This window comes from Labeo rohita, chromosome 2 (genome assembly GCF_022985175.1).
Source record: "Labeo rohita strain BAU-BD-2019 chromosome 2, IGBB_LRoh.1.0, whole genome shotgun sequence".
In the NCBI taxonomy this organism is placed as follows: domain Eukaryota; kingdom Metazoa; phylum Chordata; class Actinopteri; order Cypriniformes; family Cyprinidae; genus Labeo; species Labeo rohita.
The window spans coordinates 35,582,516-35,607,130 of NC_066870.1; the positions used below are offsets into that span (position 1 = coordinate 35,582,516).

Consider the following 24,615-nt stretch of genomic DNA (forward strand, 5'->3'; position numbering starts at 1 on the left):
TTGGGTAATATGTTTTAATAATATAATTTTATACCTTACGTCATTATGTAATTACGTAAACGAACTAGTGAATTAAATCGTTTCAAAGGAACTGTCCAAAAGAGCCAGTTCGCGGAAAAGAATCGGATTTTCCCAGTTGTCTGAGCCTCTGGATTACAGGTAACCTAATAATTTTATGAATAATGTTAAGTTTCTTGCATAGACCGATTGTTTCACTTAATAAGACATCAACGTGTCTTCAAGAGCCACGTGTATTAATTTTATGTTTTTTTTTATGCGTTTTTATTCTCAGATATGGGCAGCCATTGACTTACGAATCACCAAGGACCACGGTTTCAGCTAAATGTCTTCTTTACTGTTTGAAAAAAAAAAAAAAAAAAATTCACCTATATCTTGTATGGCCTGATGGTGAGTAAATTAACAGTTAATTTTCATTTTGAGGTGAGCTAAAAGTACCACCACAGCATTGTGTTAAGTAGTAAGAACAAGCAGTGTGTTTTGCATTGTCAAATTATTGTAATTCAGCAAGAATGTAAAACCACAATCAGGGTTAAACACTATCAGAAGCAGTTTAGTCAAGCTTATACATCATAAAATCAAATTTTAATCTTTTAATATGAAACACAACGTCAAAAAAAATGAATGTTTTAGCTGATTTTTGGCTTTTATTGTTTTTTAAGGTTCTTTGTAATGTGCTCGGATCCAACTAAATGTGAAGGGTGAAGGGTGAAAAGTCAGAGGAAGTTCATAAGGTCAGTGGTAACCTTGACCAAATGTGGTTTTCAGTAAATCCATTGCATAGGAAGAGAAACCTCACAAAAGTTACCACAGTTACACAAGTGACTCAGTGCATACGTGATTATCACTTATTCTTACACGGATTTTATATAATGAGAATAATCTTTATATTTATATTTTCTGACACAGTTGTACTAGTTTCATGTTTCTCATACTAATTGTATTACTCTTTCATTCTTCTAAATGGTTAATATATCTTACATGATACATGATGATCACCCCTATACAGGATATATCTTGCAATTTATGACCTAAAAGGAAAACAAATGACGTATAGTTTTGACGCAACTGTAGTTTTTGCAACTATTCTCTGTCGGATTGGAGAAGCACAGGAAGTGAGTGAGAAGAGTGATGACACTCCTGTACAAAGCAAACTTTCCACTACTTACTGATTCATGTATTTCATAATTTATAGAACAGAGGCTTTGACCAATAAAAAAATCATCAGGTATGACTTCATAGAGACCGCAGTGTAAAATAAGCGGTCACACCAAAATGTGTCATCTGGATGAAGTATTTAAAGGTGTGTCTTTTTGTTCTTATTTGAACAAAATCTATTGAGATAAAGGTGTAAGCTAAACTACCAAGGGTGGGGTTTGGGTGGTTGTCATGATGACAAAAGCCCAAATTCTCCAGGAGAAACACTGAACAACTTAAATATGAAGTGCCCTCTAGAGGCGTGAGACATTTACTGCTTTTTGGGTTCAGGACTAGTGATCTACTATTACTAGATCTGCAGTATATACTGTTTACATAATGTGAATTTTATGTTAGCATAGAATGACCTACAGTATGCGTCAGAAGTGTTGCTTGAAGACACAGGTGAAATGATAAACAGCTGTAGCAAAATCATCTCCTTAATGCAGCATTTTGTTCATGCAAATTGTTTATCTTTAATATGAAAAAAAGGGCCCATAAAAATATATAAAGAACCTTTTTGGAATGGAAAGATTACAATGATGTTAAAGACTTTTTATGGAACCATCAATGTCAATAAAGAACCTTTATTTTTAAGAGTGTAAATCGACAAAACAGTATTGCATACTACCATACTAATCTTAGACTTGAAAATACAGGTGAAATTGTAAACAATGATATTTATCAGCAGTCTTAACACAACATTTTGTTCATGCAAATTGTTTATGAATATGAACGAATACAGATATGAAAAAAGTGCCCATACAGAATCACCTTATTAAGTTGCATGATGTTTAACACCCTATAACTCTATAACATTTGCCTATAACTGGTCTTGCATTAGTAAATAATTCTGCTAATGCATATACAGTATGTGTGACATGCACTTAAATGCCACCAGTTTGGGTCATTTTTCCCTTTAAGAGTTGATATGCATGTATGGGCTGTATGGGTTTAAATGGGTGCATGGGTGTTGCACAGGTCCGTCTGACAGCACGTGGCTTTAATATAGGGGCTGGTCTGAAGAATCATGCAGTCTGACATGCTAATGCACCTCCGGAAGTAAGAATCTAGAGGAATAGATGAGAATATGAAAGTAAATCAGTGTTTTTGTTCATCTTGACATGTTTTTCTGTGTAGAAGTATTTCTATACAATATATATTTAATCTATTCCTCATTAAACTCACAAGGATAGCTGGTGAATCTGGCAGCTACACAGGTGTCTTTTTTATAGCCACACGTCTCCACAGTGGTGGTACACCTTCCACCAGGGGTGTAGGGGACACAGTTGTGACATTTCAGGGCAGATCCTATAACATAGTTAATCTGATTATTAAAAATATACTGTATATGACACTTTAAATGACAGATTATTGTTTTGCACAATCAGACTCTTTAGGTACTGTAAGACACCATAAACCTACCATTCACCAACAGCAGGGTGAGAACGAAAGCCAGCAACAGAACCTTCATCATCCTGTTGAATAAAGTGGAAAACTAATCAACTGACTAGTCTATGAGATGAAACAATGTATTATGTCACAATATGTTGCAGTACAAAAATGCAACAATATGTACTGTATGGTGTATAATTCACCCAAAATGAATGTAGACATTTAATTTAGCATCAAATATAGTAAACCCAGAAGATCACATGTTAACTATTATTATTATTAAATAAAATACATTATTTAATAACATAGAATATTTAAACATTCTATAGTCAGGAACAAAGTGCAAGTATATGACTCTGTATTTTTTATTTGTTTGTTTGTTTGTTTCAAATTGCAGTACTTAGACTAAAAATATAAACAAAAGTCTGGATAATATTTTAAAAAATGTATGTTTTGTTATTATTACATTTATTATTATATATTCACTAAAAATATATTTTTTATCTGTACTTTTTTACATTTTAATCATTTATTTTAATTATAATGTACTGATATAACCTACATTTATGTTTAATTTATTGATTTTAAAGGATGATTGTCACAACTGCACTGCAATAAAATATGTTTACATTTATTGCATTATATTAATTAGTTAATTAGTCATCTAAATATGTCACAATACAAAATTATTTTGATTAAAGGATGAGAAATTACCTGCACCTTAACAGTTTTCTCAGAATTATTGTTAAATTATCTTTCAATGCCTTATTATTTTAGATGAATCAGAGAACAATATGAGTTTAGATCCTAAGAGTTTGTGCTTTTTTAAAGAGAAAACACTGTTAATTTGTACTTCAGTGTCTGAAACTCATTTTATTTTCTGACAGTTCTCCTATTATTAAGTGCTAACTTAATCTTATAATATACTTAATGCAGTGTAATCTAACAAAAAAGTTGCATAATGTTTGTAAACGTACCTTGACTGTGAAGCAGAGCTGAGCTGAAGTGAGTTCATGCACTCGTGTGTCTCTTATATACTGTGATGTTGCCTGCAAACTTCCTTCCTGTAAACTTGGAATCTATGTCAAGAATTTGGAAATTCCGTGTTGGATTTTGGCCAAAGCAACTTGAACCACAACACAAGTAATTGTTCGCCGTGTGCTCTTGTCATAAGTTTCAGATGATAAGTGCTCCTTTTATTGGTTAACTGGATCATGAGGTTGTGTAACATTTTTGGTTTGTTCCGTTCTGGTCTTTTCCAGTTTTAGCAACAAAGATACATTGTTTTCTGTTATCTTATTTGATATTCTTGCGCAGACCTTACTGGAATAGATAAATGTTGTTGTGCTTGAGCAGTTATTCACTTTTACTTGGTCTAAAGCAAAATATGTCCAAACCATTGGCTTTGTATTAAAATGTAGAGAATATTTACATTTGAACAAAATATATATAAGTTAATTTTAATATAATATAAAAAATATATATAAAAAATATTTAGGCCCAGTACTTCAATTGCATATAATATTTCCATCCATTTTTATTACTTACACAAACTAATAAACTCCATATATAAATTTAAAAAATGTAAGTAATTAGATTTATGTAGTACCAATAAATCTATTTTGTTTTAATGCATAAGAAATAAAGATCTTTTCTTTAACAACACCAGCCAAAGGGATTCTTCTCCAGTTCTCCACACATCTCAGCTCTCCTTTTTAACTCCAGACAGTTCCTCTTTTTTAAATTTAAGTAGATTGTTTTCTGGAATTAGTATGTATTGTTTATGTTGGCCTTGACCCCTCCTAATTTTTCGTTGTGTTAATATATCTCATTGTGTTTTGCGTCTATAATGGTGTTGTGTCAGTAGAAGGGATCTTAATTTTTTCATGAAGAAAACAAACATGTAATGCCAGCTAATGGATTTATTGGATTACTGGTTCATCTGGCTGTTTAACATTTTTGTTTTGTTCTGTTCTGGTCTGTTCCAGTTTAGTAACAGAGATACATTGTTTTCTGTTATCTTGTTTAACATGCTTCCGCAAACCTGACTGGAAAAGAGAGCTCTACATTTAGCTCTTCATTTGATAAAATGTAGCCCTGAAGATTTTTAGAATAATTTTGTGGTACATGAGCAGATACTCAAAAGATGCCCAAACCAGGGCCTTTGCATTAAAATGTAGGGAATATAAATGAATTTACAAATGTACATTTTTATATAAGTTGGATATAATGCAACGTTTACTTTTGACCCATGGCCCTTTGTAGTAAAAAGTTTGGACTCCTTTGGTCTAAACCATTCAGTCTCTATTAGACGTCCAGAACAGATATTTGCACATTGCACACAATATACAGAGTGCAAAAATAGACACATTTTTTGCCATTCACTTAAACATGCAACATAATGACAATGCAATGCAACAGTGTAGCATGCAGCTCTTAGAAATGTTTGTTTACATTGCATAGCGTGTACAGTTTCACCGACTGTACTTTTTATACGTTTTTTAATTTAGTTGTCAGTATACAGTAATTTTGACAGTGTAGTGAACAATTGAGGTGAGAGAGACACCAGGTGGTCTGGACAGAAAAACTAGATGTTTGTGACAACAGACAGTTCAGACTGAACAGACAGCATCACTAAAATGGCCAAACAATTTGCATTGTTCCATGATGCAAAGCAAAATAATGAGTTGCCTAAATAGAAAAAAACAGATGCATTTTAAATGCAAGCTTTACTCAGAGGCGTAGTAAAACTGGCAAAGTCAGGACACCAGCAAACAAGGTACAAATCACAGGCAAGGCAAGACTAGGCAGAGAGTACGGCAATGTAACAAGGGAAAATGCTCAGTAATGTCCGCAATGCTAAAACAATACTTCACAATAGGAGTGTTAGAGAGTACAGCTTAAATAGTCCACCTGATTAGAAAATGTGTGTGTCTGTAAATTAATTCCTAGGCAGAGAGGGGCAAAAGAGAGTCCGGGACAAAGTGGCAAGAGTCAGGGTTGAAGCGCCCTCTGGTGGAGCTTATGGGCACTCCAGCTGGAGATCGTGATTGATATTGTAAATATGAAAGATTTTTTATCTCTTCTATGTTCTGACTTGACAAATTCGATTGTTAGTCTGGTTTGTTGCGTCACACTGTTTAGGACCTTGGTACATTGCATAATGTAGCATGGAAATGATGTCACTTTTATTTGTTTGCATGAGTGACAAAATAAGCATATTATCATCTGGTGTCACTGCAAATATGCTTTCCATCTGAAGCAAATCAGTTGTTGTGTAGTCTAAGAGTTATCACTCTTGCAAAATCACATCTGCTAACCTGAAACAGAGCAATAACAAGGTGGCCACCCTAGACCGGGGTGTTGCACAGGTCTGTCTGACAGCATGTGACTATAACATTGGAGGTGGACTGAAGAATCATGCAGTCTGTCATGCTAATGCACCTCCGGAAGTAAGAAACTAGAGGAATGGAAAAGAATATAAAAGTAAATAAACAAGTGTCATTGTGAATGCGTTTCTATAATGTGAGCATTTTTGATAAGCAGCTTACAGGGATAGGTGGTGAATCTGGCAGATACACAGGTGTCTTTTTTATAGCCACATGTCTCCTGAGTGGTCACACAACTTCCTCCAGAGATGCCAGGGACGCAGTTATAACATTTTAGGGCGAAGCCTACAACAGTTATTAGGCTGATTAAACAACATCTGATTATGATCTATTGATTTTATGACTCTTGTCAGACACTTTAGATAAGGATTCGGATCTAAAATGGTTCAGAAATGGCAAATTGGCCAACATCAGGGTGAAAACAAGAGCCAGCAGTAGAACCTTTATCATCCTGTTAAAAGTAGAATAAAGTAGAAGCCTAATCAACTGACTAATCTTTAACAATATGTCATTTCACAATATATTACAATTTAAAAATACAACATTTGTTAATAGTGACAGGTATGTTATCATAGTATATGGTTTGCCTAAAATTAAAGTTTAGAGAGATTTAATTTAGACAAAAATGTAGTAATGATGCATCAAGTATGGTGAACCCAGAAGGTCACATGTTTGAGATTCCATGTTTTATAGATTATTAAATTAAAATTAAAATTAAAATACATTATTTTATCAAATAGAATATTTAAAATATTTTAAAACCTTAGAACTGGTCTGGATCATATTTGTATGATTATTTTGTAAATTATTTTATTTTTATATTATTATGTTATATTTATATTTATATTATTATATTATTATGAATGTTCAATGATTTTGTATAATTTTGATGATAAAGTATATAGTAGCTTACATAATATTTAATAGTATAATATACATTTTTAAAATTTTAAATTATTAAATTAAATAAATACATTAAATTTACTTTTACATTACATTTACATTAAATTTAAACTATTGCAATTAGGGTTTTTTTTTTTTTCAATTGTTTTTATAATTCAGAGAATGTAAGAAATATTGTTACATTTTCATCATTGTCACAATGCAAAATGCACAGTTATTTTGACTTTGAGGTAAGAAATTACCTGCACTTTAACAATTTTCTCAGAATTATTGTTAAATTATCTTTCCATACCTTATTATTTTAGACAATCTACAGAACAATAGGAGTTTAGATCCCAAACGTTTGTGCTTTCGAAGAGAAAACAGTGTTAATTTGTACTTCAGTGTCTGAAACTCATTTTATTTTCATACAATCACACAAAAACTGTCAAATTAATCTAAACTGAATTTAACTCCATGCAGTCTAATCTAACCAATAGTTGCGTAATGCTCTTTAAACGTACCTTGACTTGAAGCAGAGCTGAGAAGAAATTGGTTCATACGCACATGTGTCTGTCCCTTATATACTGTGACACTACCTGTACATTTCCAGGAGTCTTACAAACATACACGGTGTCTCTTGTCTTATCTAATGTGTTTGTGCAAAGTTGTGCAAGTTTTTGGCCACATTTGAAATGGGTGATGCTACTGACATTACCAAAGAAGTTGAAGTTAATATGCTAGCAAACTGCAGTTTTTTAAGTATATACAGTACATTTGATGTATGGACAGAGTAAGAACATAAGTTAAATATTTAAATTTCCCCACCCATGTCAAAAAGAAACCTACTGTACGCCCTTGGGTACATATGATAACATGTTAATGTTTCATAGGTGATGTGTTGTGCAAGAGTAGATGTTCATTCTCACTAGGAAACATTTCTCAGTAGGTCACTTTTTCGAAACTCCTCACACAGTGAGCATAACAGCCATCTATATATAGTATGTGGGTTAAGCTGGAGCGTTTTCCTTTGCTTTGATACTACCACTGCGGGATTTGTTCTTGTTGTTCAGTTTTAACCATTTTGGTCTTGGATTCTTACCACCTGCCGATTGCCATCCAGTGTGCAGAATTTAATTGTTAATTGACCCCATTGCTTTGACACAAAATGTATTCATTTTCAAATTATATGAAGGATTATCCCATGTCAACTCAATCAGTGGTCCTCAACTAAAAAAAACTGATTCTGATACATAAATGTAGAAGAAAACCAAACTATTAAATGCCATGCATGAATTTCACCTGAGATTTGGAGCTAAATTACAGGGTAAAAGAGAAAGATGGATGCGTCATGTTATTTTCACACAGAGATTGGTGGATCTCTTAATAAAATCTTACAATCTTGCATTATAGACCTTTTTCCTGAATAAATGATGAGCGCTGCTATTATGAATTCTAGCATCCAGTTGGATGCTCTTCTGTTCCATTCTCCAAAGGAGCCCATTCAAATAGCACCCATCTGTTTTCAGTGTAGCTAATGTTGGCAGCTTTGTGTCATCTACACACTCATGAGGCACTGACAGACGACGGCTCAAGAAAAACGTCTATGATAATGGTGACACTTTTTGCATTTTCCCCAAAGTTTGCATGCCTGTAACTCAAGAAGTATTAACTGTATATTTTATATTCTGTTTCTTGACCAGCTTTTCTTGCCGTATCCTTATTTTTCAAGCCCTAAATTGTACATTTTCAGTGGGCCACTTTCCATACAGATGATCAGTTTTTCTTTCAAAGAGGAATGTTTGAGGAACAAATAATGTTGAAATTTGAAATGTATCTTGTTTTCCACTATCAAAATAATAGTAATGAACTTTCCTGTTTGAGTGCTAAAAATGTTCTTTTTCCAAAGTATTAAACTCAAGACATATTTAAGATATATCAATAGCCTTTTAGATTCTGGTTCTTAAGAAACTTTTATTTGGATATCTTCATTTTTTAGGCCATATATGGTTTAATCCCAAAGATATGGGAACCTCAGTGTGGCTCCATGCAAAGTTGAATCCTTTTCAGTGGTCGAACACTGTAGGTCACTTTGCATACAGCTGATATGTATTTAACAGGGAATGTCTGAAGAACAAATAAAAACTAGAAATGTACCTGTAAGCAATAAGATCAATATCTTAACTTTTGAGGTTCTATGCATTGTTATTAATAGGGAAGTGACCATTTAGCTGATGAAATAACTTTGTTTCACTTTTGAATTTCAGAAAAGTATCTATTCAAACTCTTGCACTTTAATTATTTATGTTTATATTTATACAAGAGGTTGCACTAGACTTTAACATTGTCGTCAGGGTCGTAAAAAAATTTAGGCTATTATTACGCGTCATTTTAATTTTCATATTTTAATAATAATGTAAGATAGGGCTGGGTTAAAAAAAAATTGACTTCTTGATTTTGATAGATTTTCATTTTAATAAACCAATATTGACTGTTAAATACCAACCAGTGTTTTGGTTTATGCTGTTTTCAGTTGTTGAATGAACAGTAGATGTGCACCTATGCTTTGTTACTTTTGATATGTAACAGTCTCAAATTGCTGTTAAAGTGGGTACTTGCTACTCGCCTGTCCGTAATCAAATGCATAGCATAAGATTCATGACAGTTTCATTTTTTTTCTGGATCCCGTGCTCTGCTGCCACCGTGGAGCGCAGCCACCACCAACTGGACGGGTGGGAATTACAGCTACAATTTACAATAGATCACCCTCAGTGTAATCTGTCAAAGTGACAGACGACCTTCAGATCAGTTAACACAACCTACATATATATAAATACATATATTTAAATTGTGCACATATTTCACAAATATTCAGTAATTCATCTGTGGCAAATGCTAAAATAAATAACAAACATCAGTAACTCATATTATGAATCATTTTTATTGTTGGACAATACAATTACAAGTAAAAGAGATGGTGAGGCATCTTTAAACATCTGTATTATTGACATGAAATATAAAACATGAAAGGTTTATGAGCAGTGTTATGTTGTGAGTTGACAGAAGTCAGTCTAAATGATGACGTTATTGCAGAGATCCGACTGGCAGCATTTCACTTTCATGGCGGTGTTTCTCTGGAGAAGGAGACACTCTGTCATACTGCTGCACCTCCGAAAGCCCATGACTAGAAAAAAAGAAATCAAAGCATATTTGATGTTTATGCACATCGTGATTTTATCTAATCACAAATAGAACATTTATCTGCCTTTAGTGTAATGCAAAGAATAACATGACCGATGCTTTAATTTGGTAGTGTCCTTGTGTTATTTAAGTATACTTATATATTTTTTATTAATAGTTTGAATTATTATTGTATATTTAAATTTTTGAGGTACTTTTGAATTAAATCGTTAAATGTAACATTTTGAAGTTACATTTTTAGAATAAAATTATGCATTTATATCTGTGTATAGTGTGAAGCTGACAGGAAGGTTACACTCACAAGGAGGGAAGTTGAATCTGGCCGCTATACAGGCGTCTTTTCCAAAGCCACAGGTCTCTTGAGTTAGTGTGCAGCGCGTTCCACCATTAGGAACACAGTGGTTGCATTTCAGTGCATATCCTGCAACACAAAGAAAAGTATAAAATGTGTATATATATATATATATATATGACGTATTAAAAAAAAAAACTAATAAAAATGACAAAAACATACAACAAATTTATTATTATAAGAATGTAAATATATAAAAATATATAAAATATATAAAATATATTATTATACTAAAATTATTATAATAGTCTCTCAGTGTTACCAAAATAACATTTTGAATCAGCTCACCATAGTTCAACACCAGAACTAGAGCAAAGACCACCAGCAACGTCTTCATTATTCTGCTGATTAGAGCTAAAAATATTAATAATAATTAATAATCATTAACAAGTGTGGGAAAACCAAAAAACTGAATGTAATTTGGAAACAAACTAATCTATTAATATCTGATCAGTGCATGTCTGTTACTTCACTAAGCGATTAAACTTACATTTTCACCAGACAAATCATAAAACAGGCACAAAATCCCCAAAATAAGCTATAATTCTTGTTAAAATGCTTTACAAAGTCAAATTGTACTGATTCAAAAATTACACTTTAAATCTGTGCAGTTTAGTGTTAAACTGATCTATAAGGCTAGTAAAACTAGAAGCACAGAAACCGCAGTTACCTTACCTCACAATATGTGATGATGTAGTAGACCTTATTGAGTGTATTGTAAGTTCATAAGCACCTGTGTGTGCCTCTTATATACTTGTCATGTACTCAGGAGTTAATCACTCCCAGTAATTCAGGAATTCCCAAAATGTTTAAAACCTGTTCATTATGTTAAAATTAGTACACAACATTTGCCCAACTGTGTTTGGTCATTGTTTATTTTAGATCATCAGTACTGATCATATCATGTGCTTGTGCAAGATCCTGTTCTGTACTCTTCTACTACAATTAACCACTTGTTTTTAATATGGCATAAGTCCATTAAGGAAGTTTTATTAAATATCTATGTTCGGGAATCGAACTAAACTATTATGGTTGTGTTTTCCCCTTTCTCAACAACGCATTCTCATGCTGACAAGTTCAGTGTTGTTTTTTCCAACACTTCAGGTTTAGTAAAGATTCTTCCTTTTGTAAATTTAATGGTGAAACAATTTTCATGAAGAAAATACTAAATTTCTCAAATAATTGCAGACAGATAGAAAAGCGTTTAATAAAATGTGATTTTTTTTTTTTCTTGTAAAACATACTCCAGTAATATTGTTTTATGTATAACTTTTTTACAGTGTAAGGCAAAAAACATTTTTGGGTATATTGGTTGGTTTAGGAGGTTCTTTGTAGAATAAAAAAGGTTGTTGTTTCATTATGTTCTTCATTTTTTATGAAACGTCAAAATGTTCTTCATGACATCAGGCTGTAAAAAAAAAAATTGGAACAAATAATCCATCCAGGATCATGACAGTGAAACTATTTTTTATTTATTTTATTTATATATAATTTTATATAAAAAAAATGAATATATATATATATATATATATAGAAATATAGAAATATAAATGTTTATGTGTGTGTATATATACCAAAAAAAAAGGTTTATATACATATATATATATATATAAAGAAATAAAATAAATTGAAATTAAATTAAAAAACTTCAAATTATTTCAGCTTTTTGGCAAAACAGTATTCCTCATTTTTTTATTGTTTAACTTTATCTGCTAAATAACTAAAATAAAAATGAATAAAAACTATATGCATATTAAAAAAAACAATAACTAATAAATATGACAAAACTGTAACTAAAATTAAAATGAAAACTGAAAATATTAAAACAAATCCAAAATATTGATAATTGATCAAAAAAAAATCTCAGCAAAGGTCAGAAAAGTCAATTAAACAGTGTTTCAGCTGGTGAGTCATATGAGAAGATGACAGACAGTTTACAGTCACTTTGGCTGGGAGCTGCTGTTGGTGAACAAATGACGAATGTTTTCTTTGAGTATGTGGATTGACAGGAAAGTTCAAGATTGTGTAAAACAAAGCTGAGGAACACAAGAGCCCCAGGGCTCTGAGACTGTATATGATATTTCTGTAAGAGGTTTGTTGATGTATAGTTATGGAATATAAACCACTTTTGCTGGTTGTTCAGAGTCTGAATCTGTTCAACATTTACTGCATAAATGTTCCAGTAAGCGTGAGTTGATTTTGGGTCCAAGGTTCATGTGTGCACAAGGCTTTAATGTCTGTTTAATTTAGCTTTGCTCATGGTTTATTTAACTGGCTGATAAGATGAAATGAAAGATGTCAGTTATTTGATCTAGCAGTGATTAAAAAGGTTCATCAGATCCATACGGCAGTCTGTTAGCAGTTGTGGTTTTCACTGTATTTCATTTGCTGGTTTTTGAGACTGAAAGCCATTTGATTGATTGATTTTCTTAGTATTTTTATCTTGTTTTCCATTACAAATAGCTAAAAATGCATAAATCAGAATACATTTGTTTGAAAAGCAAAATGGCTTAAAAATATATTAAGTCTTGCTTTCTGAGAGAAAGAAAATTCTAAATGTTATGCTTTTAATCTTGTTTTTCCTTTGAATTATGTATTTTATTTTATATCTTAAGTCATTTTTAGTTCTCTAGTAAATGTATATTGTTGTAAGGATGTTTAGATATTTGCAGATATTTGGGAAAAACAAGACATTATATATATATATATAAGTTTTTTATATATATATGTATGTATGTATGTATATATATCAAATGCATGAGTCAGAACAGCAACAAACATCTGATTTTGACATCATGGAAAATTATAACTTTTGCACCATCTCACCTTTGAAATCGGTGTTTCGAAAATGTTTATATATTACAGTATTTGTATCTATATTATTTAATATTTTTGTTATTTTGTTATTTATATTCATTTTTATATTTATATTTTTATATTTATTTGAAATATACAGTAATATTTAACTTTTTTCTTATTATTATTTCTGGTCTTTTTAACCCTACAGTATTTTATTATTATTACTCTATTGGTATGCAAATTATATGCAGTAATAATATTGCAATATTTTGTGTGAATGAGAATGTAAATGTTTGTATGATTAAAAAAAAGTAAATAACATAATCAACAAAGATGCTAGCATACTTCATTTAATTTAATAACAACCACCTTGAAACATACTGTTTTTGTAACATTGCACAAATAAGAATTTTAATGTGGAAATATTGTCTTTTTATATGAAGAGTTCAGATGCAAAACCAGCTAAATCCATCTGACATCTTTCTTTACAAAATGCATTTTTATCAGGCTAAGATGTATAGGTTTCTATGTAAGTACCGGTACTTCTGATTGGGCTGAGGCTGGTATTTTAGCGAGTTTGAAGAAAAGGTATTTGATGGATGTATAATGTGTGTCAAGAGCATTCACTCAGTATCATTATCTCATTTTTGACCGAGATGGCTTTTAGCTGGTTTTGCATCTGAACTCTTCATATATATTCAACCAAAAACATGCATAAACATATGTAACTTGATTCATATATACTGTATTTTATTGAAAGCTGTTTTCTAAATCATGCTGATATATAGCAGCAGCAGATCAGATCAGTCAAAGGTGTTGCAGAAGTCCTTCTGACAGCACTTGATGTTGATGTAAGCGTTCTGTTTCACCATCTCACAGCCTGACATGGACATGCACTTCTGGTAATGACCGTCTGTTTCAAACAAAACCACAAGACATTTAATCATTTTTGCAAATTGTAAATGTCATGTCATTGAAATGAGCAGATCTTAGTTGCTGTCTGAACGGTTTTGGTGGGCTTCATCACTCACATGGGCTTCTGCGGAACTTGGCAGCAGCACATGCATCTTTGTCCGGTGGGCAGGTTACGGTGGTGATCTTGCAGGCCCCTCCTGCTTTTTCTGGCACGCAGTGAAGGCAGTCCAGGGCCGAGCCTTAAACACACGGGACAATATTTGAATTCACACTTCCTGTTTGTGCAGATACATTGCATGAACACAAAGCTTACAACACATGTACATAAACCTTATATGTACAAAAGCCTTTGAGCTTGTGGTTTGGACTTTTTTTTCTTGCTCTCTGCAAGCAAAACCTGCACACACACCACATTTTTCTTATTTTTTTTCTGTGCATGTTGCTCATGTATGTCTCATGTATTTTTGCTCAAAGTATAGTTTCATTGCATCATGGATGATCTGGAAGTCTGTTTTATGTCAAGTAATCAATAATAACACACTGATTTTGACATCAAAGTGGATCTTGACATCATGACATCACCTCACAAGAATTTGTCTGTTTCAAAAAAACATATTTTTTATATTTATTTGTGATAGATATTGAAATAAAGAAGACAGTTCAGTACAGTGTTTTAAATTTTACATTATAATGTTTCTGTTTAATTTTTTCAATTTCATAAATTTAACACCAGAAATGCAAAACCTGCCCACATGCTATATGCAATTAATCAGCTATTTCTTATTTTCTTTTTCTGCAATCATGCATATTTCATCACACAAATGCATCATATTCAGTGGATCATAGATTATCTCAATACTCATTGATTTTGACATCAGAATTTGAATGTTTTTTTTTTTTTTTCTGAGATATGTGGTTATATAGACAAGATTATAATGCTTCTTTGTTTTACATCCTAAAACTGTGTATTTTTCTTTTATTCTTTTTCTGTATGTTTATTTTCATGTATATGTCAGCACATGAAACATATTTTCAATGCATCCATAGATCCAAAGTACGTCTTATGACAGAAAATCCATAATCACACTCACCGCCTGTCACGACCAGCACCAGAACAACAGCCAATATGAGGAGCTTCATTCTGGCAAACAAACCGAAGAACTTACTTGTTTATCAAAGAAAAGTAAGAATATAACACATACTAGACAACGACTAATCAACTGGAACCAAACCAAAGGATCATAAACATACAAAAAACAAAGCATTACTGTAATTAGTCTGAAGCAGCTCTCTACTCTAAGGTCATAATATTTATCCGAGAAGATCAATAAAGTTTTATCCTGTGTTTTATGATACATCCATGATGTATATGCTTTAATATACTGTAAAAGTAGTTTCCATAAATAAAACTGTGTGGAAAGTGTAACTCACCTCTGTACTGCGTTGGAGTGAGTAAAAGCGTTCCTCTGTCTGTACTTTATGTCTATATGAAACCTCACCTTTATCCTACAGTTTCTTATCGCCTGCCTCCTCTCTCGCTGTCCTTCTGCAAACAGACCAAGCCTGATCATATACAGCACAGCTAAATCAATGGTCATAACACAGGAAAATTAAACAGTATTTCTCAACTTCATGTGTGTAACTTTGTGTGTTTGCAGGGTGTTGTGCTCTGTTGTAATTGCATGTAGAGATGTATGCAACTTCCTTCCTGCAGCTTCCCAGCTGAGGTCAAGAAGAGGACAGATTGATAGATAGATAGATAGACAGATAGATAGAACAACAGAACGATAGATAGATAGATAGATAGATAGATAGATAGATAGATAGATAGATAGATAGATAGATAGATAGATAGAATGACAGAACAATGATAGATACTAGATAGATTGATAGAACAATGATAGATTTAGAAAATAAATAGAACGATAGATATATAGATAGATAGATAAACATGAATGATAGATGATAGATAAAAATATGATATATAGATAAACAGATGATAGATAGATAGATAGATAGATAGACAGATAGATGATAGAATGACAGAACGATAGATGATAGAATGACAGAACGATAGATAGATAGAATGATAGAACGATAGGTAGATACACAGATAGATGAATAGATAGATAGAATGACAGAAAGATAGATAGATGATAGAATGACAGAACGATAGATAGATGATAGAATGACAGAACGATAGATAGAATGACAGAACGATAGATAGATAGATGAATAGATAGATAGAATGACAGAACGATAGATAGATGATAGAATGACAGAACGACAGATAGATGGTAGAATGACAGAATGATAGATAGATAGAATGACAGAACGATAGATAGAAGTTTAGAATGACAGAACGATAAATGGAAAGATAGATAGATAGATAGATAGATAGATAGATAGATAGATGATATAATGATAGATAGATAGATAGATCTCCTAGGTGCTCCGTGGTTCTGGTCATGTTTATGTTCTTCAGCTGTGTTGTGTTTTGACTGTCTGCCAGCAGCAGCAGCAGTCGTTCTCACACCCAAACACTGACTGTAAATCAGAGCTTTAACACAGTCGATTGTGCCATTGTGCATCTCACCCTCCTGAACTCCGATATCAGCAGAGCAGTGTAAGAGAAACTGTCCATGATGCAGAAACCACTAAGCTCTCCATTGTGCTGCTTTTGTGGGCAAAATCTCGCGATAACACCTCAGAGCGTATAGGCCACATATATCAGACAGTCCGGATTTTTCCCTCCGGTTGCTCTCTCTCACTTTCTCCCTCACTCCACTGGATAGTTGCTCAGGAACCAGGCAGGGAACGATGTCACAATATTCAGGAAAGGTGAGTAGTACATTTCAGTTTCATGTTTATACTGTACTTTTTTGTTATATGTGATAGATCTTGGCATACATATATACATACAAAAATATAATTTTATTTTTTTATTTTTTTTATTAATTTGCATGATTTGCACCATGGTAGTGTTGCATATACACTTGCATATCTACAGTACAAGTATATGCATCTCATGCACCCAAATTAATGCACTCTTAAATTAATGCATATATTTACTTTAAATATCTCTGTACTGCAGAACTCAACAATAACAATAAGTACACTTTTTTACCTGTTCTGTCAATATTTTCACTGGACTCAAATAAAAAAAAAAAACTAAAAATAAACTATGAAGAAATATGGATTTTAATTCTTTACAAAAATACAAAATACTACTTTTAATTAGGTTTTAATTCGCACTAATAGCTGGAAATTATAATGATGCTATAAATAAGTAAATTGTTTTTTTCTAGCAAAACAATTTGGCTAGAAAATTACAGAATATTTATGATTTTCAGCCCATTCTAACTGATGCTTCCTGGGTTATCACAAACTATTTTTGCAATTTCAGCTAAGCCTCAACTTTGTAGCCTGCCACATAACTTTACCATGGTCAAAGATTTAAAAAAAAAAAAAAAAAAAAAAAAACATTTTGAATATGCAAACTGCAATGCATAAAAAATGCATGTGCATAAACAACAAATACATTTCTGCACTCTGTGTTTGATGTTTCCACTGTTGTGACCAGATTTCCTCTTAAAATCGAGACAGTTTACCTTTTCAAATATGACCAAATGTAGATCATGTCTCCATCATTTGACAGTTTTCACTGTGGCAAAATGCCTTATTTTTCTCTAAAGTGTTTTAAAGTTACTATTTTTTTTAAGATTGGCATTTTATAACTAATTTTGCAGAAAAAAAACAAGATGATTAATGCAGTTTGCCCAAACAGGCTATTCTAATTTACATTTGCTCCATATGCTCTGCTGGTTTAATGCCAGGATGACGTAAGAAACTTCACAAGCTAGAAAGTGTTCACAGTGTGACGCTGATTAATGAATCTCACGCTGTGAACTCATGTAGTTTCAGTTTCACAGAGTCTCTTACACCACCGCTGACTGTAGATGAATCAAAAAACTCAATAAATCAAGAGCTTTCCCTTTGATCGTCATTAAATCAAGCCTCTGTCTTCTCCCAGATAGTGTTCTATGAGGGGAAGTGCTTCACAGGCCAGAGGCTGGAGGTGTTTGGAGACTGTGAGAACTTCCAGGATCGTGGTTTCATGAACAGGGTGAACTCCATCCGTGTGGAGAGCGGGGCCTGGGTGTGTTTCGACCATCCCGACTTCAAGGGACAGCAGTACATTCTGGAAAAAGGAGAGTATCCTGATTTCCAACGCTGGAACGCCCACAATGATCACATGGGCTCCTGCAAGCCAATCAAAATGGTGAGGATCAAAACACTTTATGAAATGATATAGTGTACTGCTAACTACACTAGTACTGAAAAACAATTTTCACTCAAAAATTCATAGTAAATTTTAGAATGGTGTAGGACATATTTTGAAACAACTTTTACTCAAACATTTCTGGTTAATTTCACAAATAATTGCAATAAAAATTACTGAAAAACAATATTCACTCAAAAATTCATAAAATTTTACAATAATTACAGAAACAGCAAGTAACACACTGAATCGAATGTAACATTTGAAGCAGAAAAACTGAAAATGGTATTTTATTTACAACGTTGAAACAAAAAATTGATAGTGCAATGTTTTTTACATTAAAAAGAAATTTTTAAAAACAGTAGCATGCTGCACTGTTGCATGACATCATTGAGCTGTTTAACTCAAGTGGGGTCTAGACTAAAAAATCTAATTTTGCATCATTTTTTTAATATAAATTTTCATGTAAATGTCTTTCGACAGTCCATATGGGATCATTTATCATTCTTGAAATGGATGTTAGCATTGTAGGTTAAGCACACTGCAGTGTTTGGGTTATTATTTTCAGCTACACTGAAAAATGGTGTAGGATTTATTTTGAACTTTTACGCAAAAAATTCTAGTAAATTTCACAAATAATTGCCCCAGAAAACAAGTAAATGTAATGGCAAGTTGAATTGAATGTGAAATTTTGAAGTAGAAAAGGAAAATAATCTTTGTTTTATTTACAACTTTAAAAAATCCAAGTTGCCAAGGCAACATTTCTCATTTTAACTCAAACGAAAACTGAAATACACATTTAAAAACAGGTAGAATTTAAAAAAAAGATACATTTAAAAATAGAATCTATATACACATTTTGAAAAAGTTACAACAAAACACATCAAAATGACTAAAACTACTAAAATTAAAACTAAAACTGAATATATACAAAGGAAAAATTTACTTTTTTATATTAAATTAACAATCCACATTATAATAATCACTGTAAATGTAGTGATTAGATTAGTTTGGTCAACAAGTATTCAATGCACAGTAGTATTCAAAAACAGCAGCATGCTGCACTGTTGCATGACATCATTCAATTGTTTAAATCAAGTGGTGTCCAAATTAAAAAAAAAATTCATTTGACAGTCCATATGGGATTATTTATCATTCTTGAAATGGATGGTAGCATTGTAGGTTGGGCGCACTGCATCGTGGGACACATTGTCTGGGTTATTATAGTAAACCAATACTACAACTACAACTAAAACAATAAAAAAAAGTATTTACTTGAAATTAAAAATGTGAAAATTTAAACTTAATTTATTTCAGCTACACTTGCAGCAAAAAATGGTGTAGGATTTAATTTGAAACTACTTTTCTAGTAAATTTCACAAATAATTGCAAAAAAAAAAAAAAAAGTAAATGGCAAGTTGAATTAAATGTGACATTTTGAAGTAGAAAGGTTGTAAAAAATTGTAAACATCTTGTAAATCTTTTGAAACATATTCCAATAATCTTTGTTTTATTTGCAACTTCAAAAAGGCAACATTTCTCATTTTCACTGCAGTTTAACTTTATGTATAAAATAAACGAAAACTGAAATAAACATTTAAAAATAGAGTTATAGAATCTATAAAATCTGTTAAACATTAAAAAAAATGGTAACAAAACATCCAAATGACTAAAATTAAAATGAAAACAGAATATAAATTAAATTTAATTTAATTAAATTTAATTTTTATACTTAAATAACAATGCACATTCATAATCATTGTAATTACTCTATATAATTATTAAATTAGTTTAGTCAACACACATTTAATGCACAAAGAAAAATTGCATTTTTGCATGTTTTAGAATGCATTCCATTACATGATTATATATACATATATATATATATATATGTATTTATATACATATATATATATATATATATATATATACACATATATATATATATATAATTTATTATTTTTTTTTTAAATGTGACACTCACCTCCGTTATAATGTTTCTTGTCTGTGTCTGTCAGCATGGGGAGCACTACAGGATGGAGCTTTTTGAGAGTCAGAACTTCACAGGTCAGTGTGTTGAACTGTGTGACGACTGTCCCTTCCTCCAGAGCACCGGATTCAGCAATAACTGCCTCAACTCCATTAAAGTCTATGGAGACGGAGCGTAAGTTCTGCAACGGCCAAACATCAATCAAGATTCTTTTTAATCAACACAAATCTTCATTGCTAAATTATTTGCAATATAATAACAATTTGCAACTTGTGATGCATTTGTATTGCAAGTTGCAACTTAAAATAATGCAATTTAAATGCTGCACAAATCCAACACTGGTCAGTAATTTTTAATGTCATTCATATAAGAGTCAATTGAACATTGAAACTCCCTTTTTTCTCTCTTCCGGTTTAGTTGGGTCATGTACGAAGAGCCGAACTATCGCGGCCGCATGTACATTGTGGAAAGAGGAAACTACTGCTCATTTATGGATTGGCAAGCTGAGAATCCCAACATCCAGTCTATCCGCAGGGTGGTTAACTATTTCTAAACTTTTGCATCCCAAAACAGCCTCGCTCTTAAAGGAAAATCAGTGTTTCAAAGTATATTCACCCCAAATAATAAACCAAATGAAGCTGAACTTTGATTTGTATTACTGAATCACACAGTGCTTTTTATCTTTATGGGATTTTAATGATGAATCAGTTATTTGAAAAGAAAATGCAATTAGGAGAGGAATATTCTTGTATGTTTTATTTTGTATTTGTTCTGAGGCAATGAGCTGAAATAAAAGTAAACTGTGAAAGAATCGCTGTTCTCTTTTTTTTTCAGGATATGAAAAGTAAAACTTTACATTTTCTTTTGTTCAAAGAAAATATTAACAGTTACCTGTAAACATATATAAACAAATATACCTTAAACACCTGCTTTGATATTTTAATACACACATTTCACAGCACAAACACATGTGCATTACAAAACAGAGGCAGACATTTAAGTGTTTTTACTTGCAGAAGAGCATGAATTATCCACCAGGGGGCAGAAGACATGTTAAAAAAATGCCCAAACAACTGCATAGAAACATACTAAAAGCCATAGCAATGCTTTGGAAACCATATCATTACATATAATTACCATCCATTCACAAGGTAATGGACTTTTGATATCTCAAATATCTCTTCCTTCAATTTAGAAAGGTATTGCAAAAACATTGCCTATGCATGCAGGTTTATTTTCATTGACCACTTACAGTGTTGTTAATAGTTACAAAGTCTAAAACTACAACTAAAACTATTAAAAATCATTTTCATTCATTTAAATAAATCTGAAATAACATATTAATATTAGATGAAACGTTTAAACTTAAAAGCCTAAGTATAAATAATAAATAAAATAAATAATATAAATATAGATATACATTAAAACTTAATTTTAAAAATGGCAACTTTAAAAAGTTAAAATTTAAAAATGACAATGAAATGACGATTAAATTACAAAAACTGATATAAAATGTATATTTAAATAAAAAAATAAAATTTAATCTGGAAATATAAAAATTAATTAATAAAAATAATAATAATTAATACCATTATAGTATACAAATAATACTAAAATAACACAAGGCCACTTAAAGGAACAGTTCACCCAAATTTTAAAATTAGCTGAAAATGTGTTGTTTTTGCTAAATGGTGCTTGATTTGCATACATATTTCTCTCCTGATTCAGATGAGATGACTTTTTCACTGGAGAAATTAATATTATGGATAGAAGACTCATTGGAAACAAGAGTTTGAAGTTAAAAACGTCATAATGATACATTTGTTTCTTACAAACACGCAGTTTTGGCTTCACGAGATGTTAATTGATGGACTGGAGTGGTGTGATTATTTGTGAATTATTGTGATGTTTTTATTAGCTGTTTGGACTCTCATTCTGACGGCACCCATTCACTGCAGAGGATCAATCAGTGAGCAAGTGATGTATTGCTACATTTCTCCAAATCTGTTCTGATGAAGAACCAAACTCATCTACATTTTGAATGGCCTAAGGGTGAGTACATTTTCATAAAAAGATTTGACATCTTTTGTGAAACTACAAGCTTATATTTGGGAACAAATGCATATTTGTTCTTTCTTTCACTTCATAGTGTTTTCTCTGAGCAGCCCATTTAAGCTCAAGGTGATGCAAGCGCAGCGGCCCTGTTTGCTCCTCGCTTGGACAACAGTGCGAGTCTTTGTATTGGAAAGTCTGTGTGAGGGGAATATCCTGGGTTTGTTCGTGACAGCTGAGTATCCGGGGGTCTGGGGGAGGAATGTGACCCTCTGAAGTTTTTGTTAGCGGGGGGGAACAGAACGGACAAAGCCGTGACCTCTGGGGTCAAGCAGCATTGGGGGTTTCTCTTACTCTTTGTGTCATCGATTGGTTGTGTTGAGAAGAAACGTTTGACATGCCCAAGATCAGCGTTCACTCCTTTGGTAAAGATTGGAAACTTTCAGAATCTGTTTAGGTCATAAAATTTAGTATCAAGTGACATGTTTGTTTGTATCTGAAAACAGTTCAGTCTAAAATAACACACAAATTGAACACAGACATGCTGATTTTATTTTACTTTAGTTTAGCTATATATAATTTATATATGCGTCCGATGGTAAAGCAGGGTTCATTTTTATGTGTTTTAAAATATATAATATAGTTGAAATAGCAAAAAAAATGATTTTACTCATTTAGACCATATATAACAATAGTAGTATTGTATAAGTAGTATACTTGCTTGTTGTTCAGGTTTTTGGGACAATCTTTAAATATTATTGTACTTATTTTGAGTGGGATGTGCCATTACAAGTTTCCAGAATCCACTATGTGGGTTAATTTTATTGTATTTTAAATAATATAATTAATTAAGCACATTATTTGTAGTTTTTTTTTTTTTTTTAAACCTGGTGTATTTCACGTATATCAGACAAGTGATGAAACAGGCTGCATCCAAAAGTCCATCATATTTAAGTTTAATATATTATATATTGCATTATATAATATAATGTAATTATATATTTTATAATTATATTTTAAAATAGTGGACTGCTAAAATTTATTTTTATTTTTCTAATATTAGACAACTTTATAATGATTAATATTAATAGTTGTTGTTGTTATTGTAAATGTACCATTTAATTAATTGAATTTAATTAATTACATTTATTTATTTATTTATTACTTTTTTATTATTTTTTATTGTACTTTAAACAATAATTTTAATGCTTTAGACTTATAAACTAGGTGTATTTCAGGTATTTCAGGCCAGTGATGAAACAGGATGTATCCAAAAGTCCATCATATTTAATTTTAATATATTATATATTAAATTATATAAAATTTAATTATAATATAATGTAATTATATATTTTATAATTATATTTTAAAATAGTGGACTGCTAAAAGTTTTTTTTTTTATCAAATATTAGACCACTTATTATTATTATTATTATTATTATTATTATTATTATTAGTTTTAATGTACCATTAATTATCTACACTTTTTAATTTTAAAGCTTTTAATTACATTGATTTTTATTTCTTAGTTTTTTTATTTTATTGCATTTAATAATAATATAATTATATAACATTATTTGTACTTTTTTATTTGAATGATTTAGACTTATAAATCAATAATAATAATAATAATAATTATTATTATTATTATTATAAAAATAATAGTTTTAAATGTACCGTTAATTATCTACAAAGTCCACACTTTTTAATTTTAAAATGTTTAATTACATTAATTGATTTATTTATTTGTTACTTTATTTTATTGTATTTTAAATAACATAATTATATAACATTATTTGTGTTTTTTATTTGAATGTTTTAGACTTATAAATCAATAATAATAATAGTTTTAAATGTACCATTAATTATCTACAAAATATATAATTTGAAAGCTTTTAATTACATTAATTTATTTATTTCTTACTTTTTTTATTTTATTGTATTTTAAATAATATAATTATATAACATTATTTGTATTTTTTTTATGTTTTAGACTTATAAATCAATAATAATAATAATAATAACAATAAAAATAATAATAGTTTGAAATGTACCATTAATTATCTACAAAGTCCACGCTGTTATTTCTTACATTTTTTAATTTTAGTAAACATTTTGTCGCATTTGTACATCACGTGTTACT

The 24,615-nt window shown here is 31.1% G+C and overlaps 4 protein-coding genes across 4 annotated transcripts; 1 reads left to right on the forward strand and 3 right to left on the reverse strand.

Annotated features, from left to right (window-relative positions):
* Positions 1–1,786: 1,786 nt before the first annotated feature.
* On the reverse strand, positions 1,787–3,713 carry LOC127153869 (secreted Ly-6/uPAR domain-containing protein 2-like). Its single transcript, XM_051095143.1, has 4 exons — positions 3,588–3,713; positions 2,641–2,693; positions 2,404–2,526; positions 1,787–2,285 (listed from the first exon to the last, which is right to left on the reverse strand). Exons 1-4 carry the CDS (start codon positions 3,623–3,625, stop codon positions 2,170–2,172), a joined length of 330 nt encoding a protein of 109 aa, XP_050951100.1. The 5' UTR covers positions 3,626–3,713; the 3' UTR covers positions 1,787–2,169.
* A 6,090-nt stretch (positions 3,714–9,803) lies between these two features.
* Positions 9,804–11,228, reverse strand: LOC127153878 (cytotoxin 7-like). The gene is made up of 4 exons (XM_051095153.1): positions 11,110–11,228; positions 10,723–10,788; positions 10,384–10,503; positions 9,804–10,065 (listed from the first exon to the last, which is right to left on the reverse strand). Exons 2-4 carry the CDS (start codon positions 10,769–10,771, stop codon positions 9,953–9,955), a joined length of 282 nt encoding a protein of 93 aa, XP_050951110.1. The 5' UTR covers positions 10,772–10,788; positions 11,110–11,228; the 3' UTR covers positions 9,804–9,952.
* A 2,339-nt stretch (positions 11,229–13,567) lies between these two features.
* On the reverse strand, positions 13,568–15,773 carry ly97.3 (lymphocyte antigen 97, tandem duplicate 3). Its single transcript, XM_051095135.1, has 4 exons — positions 15,580–15,773; positions 15,240–15,289; positions 14,265–14,387; positions 13,568–14,146 (listed from the first exon to the last, which is right to left on the reverse strand). Exons 1-4 carry the CDS (start codon positions 15,744–15,746, stop codon positions 14,037–14,039), a joined length of 450 nt encoding a protein of 149 aa, XP_050951092.1. The 5' UTR covers positions 15,747–15,773; the 3' UTR covers positions 13,568–14,036.
* Positions 15,774–16,886: 1,113 nt separating this feature from the next.
* On the forward strand, positions 16,887–21,225 carry crygn1 (crystallin, gamma N1). The gene is made up of 4 exons (XM_051138924.1): positions 16,887–16,989; positions 18,182–18,430; positions 20,449–20,594; positions 20,838–21,225. The coding sequence occupies exons 1-4, from the start codon at positions 16,969–16,971 to the stop codon at positions 20,971–20,973; spliced, it is 552 nt and encodes a 183-aa protein (XP_050994881.1). The 5' UTR covers positions 16,887–16,968; the 3' UTR covers positions 20,974–21,225.
* The last annotated feature ends 3,390 nt before the right edge of the window (positions 21,226–24,615 follow it).

What these genes read in the sequence shown, in the direction of transcription:
- LOC127153869 (XM_051095143.1), bottom strand. Translation starts at nt 3,625, where the DNA reads ATGAACTCACTTCAGCTCAGCTCTGCTTCACAGTCAAG. An exon ending in AGCTCTGCTTCACAGTCAAG is followed by an intron (nt 2,694 to 3,587) that starts GTACGTTTACAA and finishes TTTATTCAACAG; the next exon opens with GATGATGAAGGTTCTGTTGC. An exon ending in CAGATTCACCAGCTATCCTT is followed by an intron (nt 2,286 to 2,403) that starts GTGAGTTTAATG and finishes CTATTCCTCTAG; the next exon opens with ATTCTTACTTCCGGAGGTGC.
- LOC127153878 (XM_051095153.1), bottom strand. Translation starts at nt 10,771, where the DNA reads ATGAAGACGTTGCTGGTGGTCTTTGCTCTAGTTCTGGTGTTGAACTAT. An exon ending in AGTTCTGGTGTTGAACTATG is followed by an intron (nt 10,504 to 10,722) that starts GTGAGCTGATTC and finishes TTTGTGTTGCAG; the next exon opens with GATATGCACTGAAATGCAAC. An exon ending in CAGATTCAACTTCCCTCCTT is followed by an intron (nt 10,066 to 10,383) that starts GTGAGTGTAACC and finishes CTTTTTTTCTAG; the next exon opens with TCATGGGCTTTCGGAGGTGC.
- ly97.3 (XM_051095135.1), bottom strand. Translation starts at nt 15,746, where the DNA reads ATGACCATTGATTTAGCTGTGCTGTATATGATCAGGCTTGGTCTGTTT. An exon ending in CACTCCAACGCAGTACAGAG is followed by an intron (nt 15,290 to 15,579) that starts GTGAGTTACACT and finishes TTTGTTTGCCAG; the next exon opens with AATGAAGCTCCTCATATTGG. An exon ending in CAAGTTCCGCAGAAGCCCAT is followed by an intron (nt 14,147 to 14,264) that starts GTGAGTGATGAA and finishes TGTTTGAAACAG; the next exon opens with ACGGTCATTACCAGAAGTGC.
- crygn1 (XM_051138924.1), top strand. Translation starts at nt 16,969, where the DNA reads ATGTCACAATATTCAGGAAAG. An exon ending in TGTCACAATATTCAGGAAAG is followed by an intron (nt 16,990 to 18,181) that starts GTGAGTAGTACA and finishes GTCTTCTCCCAG; the next exon opens with ATAGTGTTCTATGAGGGGAA. An exon ending in AAAGTCTATGGAGACGGAGC is followed by an intron (nt 20,595 to 20,837) that starts GTAAGTTCTGCA and finishes CTTCCGGTTTAG; the next exon opens with TTGGGTCATGTACGAAGAGC.